This window comes from Seriola lalandi, unplaced genomic scaffold, assembly GCF_002814215.2.
Source record: "Seriola lalandi dorsalis isolate HSWRI2012SDOR001 ecotype SW California unplaced genomic scaffold, Sedor1 jcf7180002054311, whole genome shotgun sequence".
NCBI classification, from domain to species: Eukaryota; Metazoa; Chordata; class Actinopteri; order Carangiformes; family Carangidae; genus Seriola; species Seriola lalandi.
In genome coordinates this window covers 635,587-648,418 of record NW_019524864.1, presented here as the reverse complement: position 1 = coordinate 648,418, position 12,832 = coordinate 635,587, and the positions used below count along the sequence as shown (strand labels likewise).

Genomic DNA, 12,832 nt, shown 5'->3' with positions numbered 1-12,832 from the left:
AGGTGAGAGTCAGAGAAGTGTAGTCGTGAGGAATAAGGCAGCGAATTACCGGAGAAAGGGTAGACTTATTAGCCAACTCAGTGACGCTAACTTGGGTAAACTAATTGATAGCATTAAGCTAATATCTACACGTCATTATGTATTAACTGCTGACTGCATTTTCAAATGAGCTAATATATTGTATTGTTTACTACCTACTCGATATTGTATTAACAGAAATTGAGATACTGAGCACCTGTCTGTATATTCTACTGATTGTTGTTCAATAAAGTTTTGTGAGAAAAAAAAAATAAAATTTTTCAAATGAGCTTGTTCAGATACTTCTCTAAGAAGAGAAAGACAACAGATGAAGAAGACGCTAGTCAGGTAGCATCATAAGCCTTTTACTGACTCGTAAATGATGATGGTTAGGTAAAAAATAGTATTTTAATCTTCACACTTGTAATCAGATGTGATGTGAGTGTAAACTATATAACGCTGTTAGCGTTACGTTACTCACACTTTTAATGTAATCTTATTAGACAAGTAACATTAGACAGGGAGGAGTTGTTAAACAAAGTGGAGGAGAGCAGAGCACAGCAGCGGAGAGATGAGCCTGGGTGCAAACTTTGCCACTGACTCTTACCCCCCCCCCATAGCATGCCCCCACTGCTGAAAAAAATCCTAGAGGAAACACTGCATCTGTTTTCACATTTCCTCAGTAAATGGCTGAATAAATGGAGCATGTTTCCCCAGAGAAGGGAGGGTGTATATAGTTAGCATTTCTGGAGGTACTGCTGACAGGGAAGTTATTACAGTCTTCATAGAACTATATTGGCTCATGTTAACAGCTGTAAAGGGTGCGTAATGGGTAGCACGGAGTGTTGTCAGAGCACTTGCCATTCGGTTACACCAAACAGAGCATACGGGTTCATATTCGACATGTTTGCATTCACAATTTTGGGGATTATGACTTGACAGGAATTGAATATTATTGTGTATCAACTTTCCGTGGATTCATGTCCTGATGGTCACATACTAGTATTGTATTGACAAAAAATGGAAATTTTATATGTTAACACAATTTTTGAATTGAACATTAATTTTATTATTTTGTTATTTTACCTATTTTTACCATGTCTTTATATGTACAGTGTCAGCACAGGAAAAATATTGATATCAGTACGATAATGATTTGAACTGTGTCATCCAGCTCTCACTGAGATGTGTTCACAGCTGCTGATTTTCTGCTTCCGCTCAAAAAAAAAAAAATAAATAAAGCACTCATCAAGAAGAGCCATACTCAGCTTGAGTGCTACCACACACTTTGTGTATCTTCTTACATCTTATTCTGTGGCTGGGATTTACATTTGTTGTTCCCCTTGACATAAACTCATTTGTCTCAAATTCATTTATCACTTAAATGTCATCAGAGAGATATGAGATGTCCTCCCTAAAAGAAAGAAATGGTCATCAGTTTGAAAGCAGTTTTGTCATTTTGCAGTGAAACTTTCCATATCCAAGTTTTTTTTTCTTTCTTCTTCTTTTTTTATTTGAGTGCCGTGTTTTATTGTTGCATGCTGTGCTTGTGTCATTCTAGTTTCTACAAGACACCCTGGATGCTCTCTTCAACATCATGATGGAGAACTCTGACAGTGACACTTTTGATACTTTGGTGTTCGATGCCTTGGTGAGTGAAGAAGCAGACAGTGGCAGCACAGCAGAATTCATACCAGCAGAGGGTCTAGTCAGTGGGAGTAAACATTTAGACACATTTCATGCTCAGATGCAAACATAATGGAGGGTGGCTTTTTCTTTTGATGGTCGTCTCTGCTCTGTTTGTTGGGCCTTTCGATTTCACAATAAAAAAAACCTGTATTGCAGTTGCCTGTTTTCTCTCCCAAGCTGTAGTTCTAAACTATAAGGGTAAACAGTTTGTTTTTGTATCTGGAGAGAACTGTGAACCGTCACAATGTGTCGTAATGTATAGTCTTTTGGTATGAACTGTATGTTTGAGCATGATTTATTTGTGCCATTAAGAATCACATTTGACCACACAAGTTTCAAACAGAATGCTGCAGCAATGCTATGGCAAACATGTTTTGTGACAGGATATGTTCAGAAATATGCAGAGTACACACCTTAACTCTCCACAAGACTGTTAAGTGTGTGCCAGGGGTATGCCTTGGAGGAAAATACCTTGACTGGAACACCAACCTGCATCTCTGTAAACACAACACTGCGGTGCAGTCCAGAAATACTTGTACATATATTTTTGCTTTGTTGCTACTTGTGCACACTGGATTTGAAATGAAGCAATCACTATGGGGTTAAATTGTTAATGATATAATTTCTCCACTGTAGGTAAACAGTATGGATGTCTTCTGCATGTTAATTTTAACCTCAGTCAGTTTTCTCAGTTTACATCCTATGTGCTGTAGTACAAAGTCAAAACAATAGAAAACTGGCCAAATTGGCTGCACTGTATGTTGCAGCTCACAAACCGTTCCCCGTTTGTAAATATGAGCTGGGCTAATCATTTACTGAGGGAAGCGCGGACATGTGGAATCGCTGCTGCATTGATCTGCATTAATTTATAATGCCAGGGTAGCATTTTCATTAAAGTTGTTTGTCTAACATTAAAAGTCTAATTTTCCTGCAAAATAGAGCACGGAGATGATCTCGGAAAAAGGCAAAAAAAAAAAAAAAAAATTAAATTAGCCTGTTGAATTTCTGATTACATAACTTCGTCATGTATTAAATTTAGTATTTGTAGCCAGTGAGTTGACAAAAGTATCTGGCAGGATCCTATCTAGTATACCATTGCCTAACATGAGGTACATCTGAAAAGAACAGTTTTCTCTTCCAGAGAAAGGAGGGAGAAATTGTGTTGTCGGGTGTCCTAGATTATCTGCAGGCTAGAGAATTGAGAGAAAATGGCTTTCTTCTCAAATGCAATCTTGTTTAATTTCCCAATCTATTTCAGCATATTGAGTAAGACAGGCGCTTTTTTCCTACTATCCATTATGAACCATGTGGTTTACATTTTAATGAAGATGTCTTTGTTCTCTGACAGGTGTTCATAATTGGGCTTATAGCCGACAGAAAGTTCCAACACTTTAACCCTGTCCTGGAGACCTACATTCGAAAGCATTTCAGCGCCACGCTGGCCTACATGTGAGTTAATTACCCCCAACGACAAATTATATCCCATTACATGATTATTAGATTTGTCACGCTCTGTTTGTGATTGTGTTTGTAGGAAGCTGACCAAAGTTCTGAAGAACTACGTGGACAACGCTGAGAAGCTGACAGAGCAGCTGCTGAAAGCCATGAAGGCTCTGGAGTACATCTTCAAGTTCATCGTCCGCTCCAGAGTCCTCTTCAACCAGTACGTCCTGATGCACACACACATAACACGCACATAGCACTGTGGATTTGTGACAATACAAATAAATATACAGAATATAAAGAAGTTTAAAGCACAAAAGGAACATTGCTGCATTGACTTCAATGGGTTGAAGGTGTCTTGCACTTATGATAACACCAACAAAAAGGACTCAAGGGCTCAAGTGACGAGACAGATATTTCAGTCATCTAACCACCGTCAGTGTAAGCAAATATTTGCTATCATTTGTTAAACATTTGTACATGAGTTGTCTCTCTAAATATTTATAGGCACTGGTTGTTGACTTTACGCTAATAGAATAATTTCTTTATTACCACAGTCGTTCCTTTAATAAATCAGTGGTTTCAGTTTTATTTCATAATCAAAATCAATGTTGTATGCAGTATTGATTGTGTTATCCACATTAGGTACTGCTGTTGAACAAAGTTGAAATGGGTAAAAGTGAACGGCCTTAAGGTGAGGTAATTTCTATGGATATATTTATAATTGGCTGATAGGATGTTAAATGAATGATAATGTTGTCGAGCCACGGAATGAAGCTGTTGGTGGCTGAGGAGCTGATGTATGATCCTGGTCTAATTGAGTGTGCAGAGTTTGATTGGTTTTCTGCCCAATGTCTAGAGGACGCGCCGTCCTTTACCTCACACATCAGACCACAGCGACGTCGCTCTATACTTGAGACGTCCATGTTCACAGTGTGTCTGCCAAGTGGTATCTTTTTGCAGGATAACCAATAACGGCCTGAAAATGGGCCTGCGTTTTGTAGTTGCTGAGGCACTTTCTTTGGTTGGTTGCCAGGATCAGCTCTATTGGGCTCCATTGTTGCTGAGTCAGACTCAGAGTTTGGACTTCTTCTAAACCATGAAGTTGCGTTTGTTGGTGCCTTTCATGCAGTTTTGACTAGAAGGTGCCAAAGTTACATCAGCATGCTTTTTCATTGCGGGCCAGCGGAACATTTCTATGAAATGGTAGAGGAGACACTCTAATCACACAATTTCACCCCCGTGACTTAAGACTGGTTCGGCTGTCCGGAGCTCCCTCTGCTCCCTGGTGCTGCAGGTGAGAAACGGCTATAAGTAATTGTTGTTGTGGGAGCTCTGAGATGGATGCCTCTAATCCCGTGATTTCTGTAAGCCGTCAACAGTGACTATCCTGGACCATGTAATACCTGCAGCCCCGTGAGAGATTGTGGCACCGCAGAACCCACCTCTCTGGAAGAAAGCCAGTCAAATCTGATGCAGTGGGAGCAATCTTACCACTTCACCCCTCTTTGACCTGCCTCCCTCTGCTTCAGCGAGTGTTTTCAAACAATATCAATTTCTCTCAGAAATCCTAATTTTAATGTTTTTTTTTTTTTTTTACTCCTCTGAGCGGTTGACACACTTAATTGCTTTGCAGGGAGCACAATGTGGCTCATTTACAGTTAATACCCAGTTTGTGGAGATTTATGGGCTCTGCAATTGGGATAAAATACATTTTCATTTTTGGGGGGATTAACAGAGGAAGCCCTGCTTTGTGTTCTCATGCACTTAGAAATTTGTGGAAGTGTTTTTCTTCAATTGTTCTGTGATCAGTGGCTTTTAGATGCTATAATCACTGGGCAGCATTTACGCCACATAACCAAACCGGCAGAAGAGACATTAGTAATACTACGCCCCAGACAGATTAGCAAGTGAAGTCGGTGAACCCCTTACATGGCATTTGCTTTCTGCTTCTCGTATAGTATTCCAGGAGAATCATTAACATAGATCATTAATTTTTCTGATTTTTGTTTCCACATGAAAGCAGGCAGGTGCTTCGGGGTCTTGTCATGTTGTTTTAAATGCTAATCTGGCTGGCACCAAGAGTGATGTCTGTGGTTCGGATCCAAGAATATTTGCATTGATAACACACACGGGCCATTCTGCTGGCTGCTTTTAATGATTTAACAGGGAATCATCAAACTCTTGTCATTTCCACCGCGGGCGGGGCTGTTTACACAGGGATGAAACAAACAACAGCCTTGTGATCATCTGCCAATGTAATTCTCTACTTCATCTCCTCCCAGGCTCTACGAGAACAAAGGAGAGGCCGACTTCATGGAGTCCTTGAGGAACCTTTTCACATCCTTTAATGATATGATGAACAGTAATTCAGAGAACACTGGCATGGTGAAGGTAGGCCGAGTATCACACAAGTCCCAAGTCCAACTGCATGCTATCGCTCAGACTCGTTGCCAAGAAATATCTACTGCTGCGTGAATAGTAAATAACTGCTGCTGTGTGAATGGTAAATAAATCTGCTGTGATTTGCTTTGGATGACATGCTCTGTAATTGTAGATGCATGTGTCTTGTTAGATCTAAGTGAATACAGCAGCTTATTATACATTAATGTAAAAGTTCCTTCTGCTCTTTGATGGTCTCCATTTCCTACATATTTGTTTTCTTCACCTTTGTCACTTCTCTGTGCAGATTTTCCTGATCTTTACTCTCATTTTCTCTCCATGTGACCTTAGCAGGGCTGCACATAAACTGAAATATATTAGAGTTTCTTAAAAAGATGATTAAAGGAATATGTCGACATTTCGGGAAATATGGTTGTTTGCTTCCTTGCCGAGACTTAGATGAGAAGATCAGTCCCACCCTCATGACCCTCGGTTAAATGTGTAGCTAGCACTTCTGAGGCTTGCTAATTAAGACACTGTGTTTTGTTTATTTAATCCATACAAACAAAAGTTGTAGTTGTATGGGGGATAATATGGTGGAAACAGTTGGTATGGATTTAACAAAAATAGATATGTTATTGTGAGCACAAGGATTGTTTGTCGGCCTTTAGACAGAGACGAGATTCCGCTTTACCCTTATTTCCAGTCTGGACGCTAAGCTAAGCTAACCAGCTGCTGGCTTTAGTTTCATTGCCTAGAGAGCGTAGTGTATGTTCTGAATTGTCAAACTATTCCTTTTGGATTAGGGCTCAGTCTGGAACCTCCATACTTTCTGGGTACAGACTGAAATGCGTCCACAGTGGTCTAAAATCAACATTTTGTCAGATTTGGTGACTTATGTTCTAATTTAAATCAAGATGTTGCTCATTTTAGAGTTTTTCATTTAAGTCAAGTTCTTTTTGCATCAAACATTGACATATTTGAAGTTTGTCTTATGTTTCAAATGAACTAAATAGTAAAAAAAAATAGTTATTTATTGGTACAGATACATGTATCAAAATCATTGAGAACTTATTATGAAATATATTTTAGTGTGTCTATACAATATGAATCTATGTAACGTATAAAATGCTAAACTCCTCAGTAGGAGGACAATTGTTGAGGGATCTTAGTCTCAGTCTTTTAAATGTTGGTCAGGTGACAAACTGTGTATTGTTATTGATTACCTCTGTAATGGAAGGAGAGTGGTTTCATTAGTTGGTCAACAGAGTTGATATGTTCAGGATTTTATTTTTTTTGTGCAGCCCCAGCCTTTCAGATTTATCTTCCATCCACACATTATGTATATTTGTTGTGTGTTGATTTCTCTTGTCTGTCCGTGCTTGTATATATGTGTTTGTGTTTTTCCTCTCTCCTTTTCACTCTGACCTTGACCGTCCTGTGGTCTGGGGTTCCTCTGGCCTTCTGCTCTTTAGCTGCTCCTTAAGGTATTTATTTCACTGCCTTGCTCCTTCTGCCCTTAAGTTCCCTCCATTATGATATTTGCATTTCATTGTCCTTGACCCCAAACTTGGTGACTTCAGATTTGAAACAAACCAGCATATATTTTTATTGTGATTCTGTGGAGATACTCTCAAACCACACATGCTCATGTACACACACCTATGCTTTTAGAGATAACATAATCACAGGGTACATGCACCTCGGCACACCTACAGTAGATCCATTTGCACGCTCAACCATAGGAGAAGCTCAGGAGTCAATTAGGAGTCAGTTGCTGTGTAATTGGGTGAGATATTAGCTTTACTGTCAGTAAATTAAAAACTGATCTTGAGGAACGGGCATGAAAGCGAGGAATCCTGGTTTCTTCCCGAATCCGCCCTTGTGAAAGCACTGTGACAGGTGGAAGCTAATGAGCAGTCCCATCATACCTCCAGTCTGAATCCTGATGAACATCTGGACGGAGCCGCACACATGCAGAGGAAAACTTTGATAAACACACACACATACACACAAATGCACGCTTCTGTGAGACACAACACAACTCCACTGAGATTTTTGTTTGACACTTCACACAACGCAGCCCCACACAACAGGTGGGAGTTTGGTTGTTGCTGAAAACAAAGCAAAAAATCAAAAAAGAAAAGACATTTTGCTAAAATGTCCTCTTCAATGGGTAAACAGAGGCAGTTGGCTTTTTAAGAGAGCCAGGGTGCTCTTTCAAACAGCATCTTTGAAATCCATGTTTCAGTCTCTCTTAACTCTTTCTGACTGCAGAATAGGGTGGTGTTGAGATATGCATATTAAAGCACTAAAAATATCTAAAAAGATGAGAGTAGACTAAAGCAGGATTTTATTTGGAGGTTGTGCCTACATCCCTGTTTGAAAAACCAAGGTGAAGATCCAGTTTAACTCTGCTGGTGCCTGCAGAGATGTCCCAAACACGTGTTTCAAACTGAAATTGTTCTCACATTCTTTCATTTCCTGAAGTCGGTAACCCGAGTATTTTCTCTCTCAAATACCCTCACGTAACCATCGCCAATTGCCTGTCACGCATTTTCAGAAAATAAAGGCACGCACAATCGCACACTGTGGACTGTAGAAGGTGACGTCCAGTGAGCTTCGTCTTCCTGGCTAATCAACCTCTATGAGAGCGACTGGCACTGCTGCTAATTTGCACAGATGCTGTATAAACACCCCAACCCACCTTGGCCGGCATTTAGCAGCAGTCACTCAGAGAGGGAAGTGTCAGCTCGGTTAATCATTCCCATTATTAATGGATGGCTCTGTAATCAGCCACTGGGTGCACACACTTGATGACTTTATTATAGTATCGATGGGCAAATTAAGATCCTATCTGGCTGTGTCTATCAAGGTATCATTAGAGGAGATCTTCCTCTGGTCCCAGTTTATTTATGAGGAGGGCCCCCCCCCGTTCCTCAAGTACACTAAATGAAATGTACATCGGAGGAAACGTCACAGGCACTGAACTTTAGGGTGTGGGGTCTGTGAAGCAGATTTTATGTGACTTCCTCTGATACTGATAGATTATTAATAAATCATGCCCACTCATAGTATCATACAAACACTCGGTAAATATTGCTCATCAAAACTGAAGCTACGAGACACATTTACACTTCACTACACACAATGCAACAACACTTAATTCCCACCATACCTGTGGAAAATATTGTATGACATAATGTGGGATTGGGTGTCTCACTAAATATCAATCAATGACTGAACTAATTAACTTAGAGACGAACATAATCTTGTCATGTTTCCTTTGTCTCTCTGCTAAAGGGTGCTGCACTGAAGTACATTCCCACCATCGTCAACGATGTCAAGCTGGTCTTTGATCCCAAGGAACTAAGGTAATTTCATGTGATACGCTACATGTTCCCACGCTTGATCGTCATTACAACGACACCTGCTGTAGAGAAAAGTGAACGTAAGCAGATGAGAAGTCATAACCACAGCAGATCTCTCTCTCTCTCACACACACACACACACACACACACACACACACACACACACACACACACACACACACATCTCTGAGACTTCCTCAAAACAGAGGGGGTGTCGCTAAAAAGCAGCTCATTAAAGCGAATGTATAGAAGATGCTCAAATTAGCCTTAAATGTTCTTTTTTTGCCGGGGGAATGAAAGGAAGAATCGAATTGCTTTGGTTTTTTCGGAACGTCCGCTTGACTTAAAATTGTATGTGTATTTTATCGCTAACAAGCTGATGGGATATTGTGCTGCTGTAAAGACTTGGAAGCATTATTTATGTATTTGTCAGGCTCTCTACCTAAGGCTGTTTTTATTTAACAACTCAACATTCACTAGCTGCACTGTTATGGTCGCTGGTTTAACATGCCCAGGTTGCCTTGGAAACCCACTGACTGCTCCACTCAAGTGTCCATTACAGTTAATGTTGTCTACAGCAAATGTCATCTGCTATAGCGTAATGCCTGTCTTAATAATAAGCGACTTCTTAAGTATCACATGCTGCGATGTTACTGTGGGACTAAATTAAGTATTTAGAAAAATGTTAAACAAAACAAAACGGAAAAATTGATCCATCCGTCATCTGACTGACTTTTTCTGACACGATCAAATTAAAATTCAAATGGCCTTTCATAACCTTTGACCTGAAATTTCAGTTTTGTGTGTTTCTACGGTGATGTTCTAAAGCCATTTTTGAGAGCAGGGAGGAAATTGCATTTGTGACAAAATGCCTCATGGGTTTGCCCTTGATTTTCTGTCCCATTTTAATGTCTTTAATCTGTTATGCGAAAAGGACACAGCACAAAAACAAAATAGAATGGCCTCATTTATGGAGCATTATACTTACAAATATGTGAGGAAATGTTCAGTGAAAAACTTTCCAGCTGCAAACGAGTCTTTTAAAACATATTGATATTTATGTTTGTCTACATTTTGGTCCGACATCTTTGTCATCTGTAAATATTTGGTTCACACGAATATAGTCACACATGATTCACACTGATTGTGGCCTAATTTTCTTATTATGAAATATGCATCCTGCACACAGACAGTTGCATCAATAGAAACTGGGAAAAATCAGCAGCTTGCTTCTGACCAGAGTCTAATGTTTGTCAGTAAAAATGAAACCACTCTTTTCCTAATGATCTAATATTCCCTCCTTTGAAGGTCAGGAGAGAGGCGGAATAAAAAGGAAGAATGTGAGAAATGGTGGAGCTCTCCTTTGATTATCTCAAAAAATAATTTCATCATTAATCACAAACTTATTCGCTGGATCACGAATGGGTGTGTATCTTGTTGCAAGGTTTTCCACAGCCACTAACATGTGGAGAAAATAATATAATTTTAATATAATTAAAAGTAGAGGTATAATTGTATTCAGAAATGGCCCCATATTTGTTGATTTAAACTACTGCTTATTCCAGCCTAACTAAATTAATCACAAACAGTGAGACGAGGTGCTGACAGCATCTGTTCACCTCTGCTTAATAAAGTTTCTAAAGGGGAAACCCTGTGTTGTTGCAAACAAATATTTTACCACCAGAAACACTCTTGACACTGTGATCTATTTTTATCGCAGCTCAGAGACTGGCGCCGGTTGTGCTAATACATGTAGGTATTTTCCAGGCCCTGAAATGTGGTTTGCCTGTTCATCATGCAAGCACTCAGCAAGGAGCCCCTTCCATTTGCCCATGTCCAGCACCTGGGCGGCTGCCATTTCCACAGCAGATTCTGGGCCACACAAGGCTTGCTAAGCCCTGCCTCTGGCCTCTACTTCAGGAGGAGGAGGAGGAGGAGGAGGGGGTGTTTGGTCTCAGCCCATCTATTCTGTCTGTTCAGCTCTTGCAGCTCCCTTTTCTCACCTTCCCTCTCAATTTAATTCACCATTTGCACAGAAGATTCTTCCGTTTCCGTCCAATCAGATCAAAAATGTTCAAAATGTTCATTCTTTTTTTTTTTTTTTTTAATTCTTTATTTAGGAATGGCAGTACATATCACAAGGGCAAAGGTAATACTATTTTTCTCCGCCACCCAGTTTTTACATTTTAAGTACAATTTAGTAATAAAAACAAAAAACAAACACACAAACAAAGAACAACAAAACAAAAACAACGGTTGGGAGAGAAAGTGTGCACATACATGTCCGTAGTGTCTTTACAGGAGAGAAGTGACCAACATGATACTTAGTTAGGTGGCGGTGGTGGTGGAGGGGGGGTATCGGTAGTCTTCAGTATGGGGGAAACGGAAGCAGTTCTCAATGTATGGCATTGGGGGGAGTGGAGAATGATATCAAAATATTGATGGGACAGTATATGTCAGTGTCAATCTTCAGCCATCAAAAAAAAAAAAAAAAAAAAAAAGGGGGTGAGAGAGAAGGAGAGACAACAGAACAGGGTTCATTTATCTAATACCTCCACAAACTCTGGGCGTAAAGGTTTCACATATTCAACCCACCTTGTCCAATGTTTAACAAATACATTTTTCTGGAGACGGAGACAGAATGTGATCTTTTCCATGATATAAATATCATTCACTATGTCTATCCACTCCTGAACTGTGGGGGACTCAGGGAGCAGCCATCGCCTTGTGAGCGCTTTTTTAGCAGCAGTTATCAAAATACCAAATAGATATTCATCTGACCCAAAATGTTCATTCTTAATCGTGTCGTTCATGATGAGGCATGCAAAACATTTGAACCAGAAACCTCCAGAGCAAAGTTACCGTATGCTGTCCAGCTATATGGCACGGAGTACAGTAAAACACGGGCTGGAGAGACGATGTGTACTGCTATCAAGAGATGTTAATTAAATTATGAGGTCATACCTGCTTTGGTTGTCAGTTCCAATTAAGTAAATATTATATAGTTGAGTTGAGCTGAATTTCCAATAACAATGAGGTGAGACAAGATAAGGAGCGAGATGCCAGATGCTTTGCCATCCTCTCTGTAGTTTGAGTGGAAGCAACATGAGAGGAGCTTTTGATTTTAGCTTTAATTCTGAAAGCTGGGGTCCTCATGAAGCATTCACTTAGTCATAAATCACAGGGCTGTCTGAGCTGAGGTGGTATCAGCTGGTCCTGTTGTTAGCACAAACCTGGCTGAGCGGCTGAGCTGGAGGTGACTAAATTGAAGCCTTGGGGGTGTGTGGGTGGGTGGGGGAGAGGTTTGGGGGTGTGGGGTGTTTCATCCCCTGCCAGAACCTGGTCTCTCCCCCCTGAGTCGTGCCAGCATAATGAAGATCTGGCCTCTTCTTTCAGGAAGAAGCTGTCTGCTTTATCTGTGTGCATGAATGTGGATTTCTCTTTCAGGCTCTGAACTGTTGAATGCTCTTAGTTTTGATTGTTCTTAGCTACATGTTGGTTGTCTTCAAAAAAAAAAAAAAGAAGTTGAATCATCAGTTTAAAAATATCTCGTTGAATAGTGTGTGCCGTTGTACAAGGTTGAGTAGAATTAGAAATCCCTCAAGTCAGTAGCTTTGTGAAACACAAAAGCAACATTGAAATATACTGGAGACATTGGAGATGAAGCCCGCACACACCCACACAGGTGTTTTTGTGTGTTTGGGCTGATTAGACTCTCCTCAGGACTGTGGAAGTGTACGGACTCTGCTTGATTGACAGTCCTCTGACTCGACTGTCTTGTTTTGTTGAACCTGTTGAAGAACTTCAGGCTTTTAGAATTTTAAGTATATGAAGTTTTGAGACGTTAGCAAAGTTGCACCATAACTGGTAGGAGTGGACCACATGGATTAAATTGTTACTTATAGTTTGACAAAAAATTATTCCATATG

General features: G+C 40.1%; 1 protein-coding gene across 1 annotated transcript in view; it reads left to right on the top strand.

Annotated features, from left to right (window-relative positions):
- Positions 1 to 12,832, top strand: part of dock1 (dedicator of cytokinesis 1) — a 179,846-nt gene that overhangs the window by 49,472 nt on the left and 117,542 nt on the right. Inside the window, exons 20-24 of the mRNA XM_023406577.2 lie at positions 1,580 to 1,669; positions 3,056 to 3,156; positions 3,242 to 3,370; positions 5,436 to 5,544; positions 8,836 to 8,906. Coding sequence (XP_023262345.1) covers positions 1,580 to 1,669; positions 3,056 to 3,156; positions 3,242 to 3,370; positions 5,436 to 5,544; positions 8,836 to 8,906 — 500 coding nt within the window. The remainder of the gene's footprint in view (positions 1 to 1,579; positions 1,670 to 3,055; positions 3,157 to 3,241; positions 3,371 to 5,435; positions 5,545 to 8,835; positions 8,907 to 12,832) is intronic.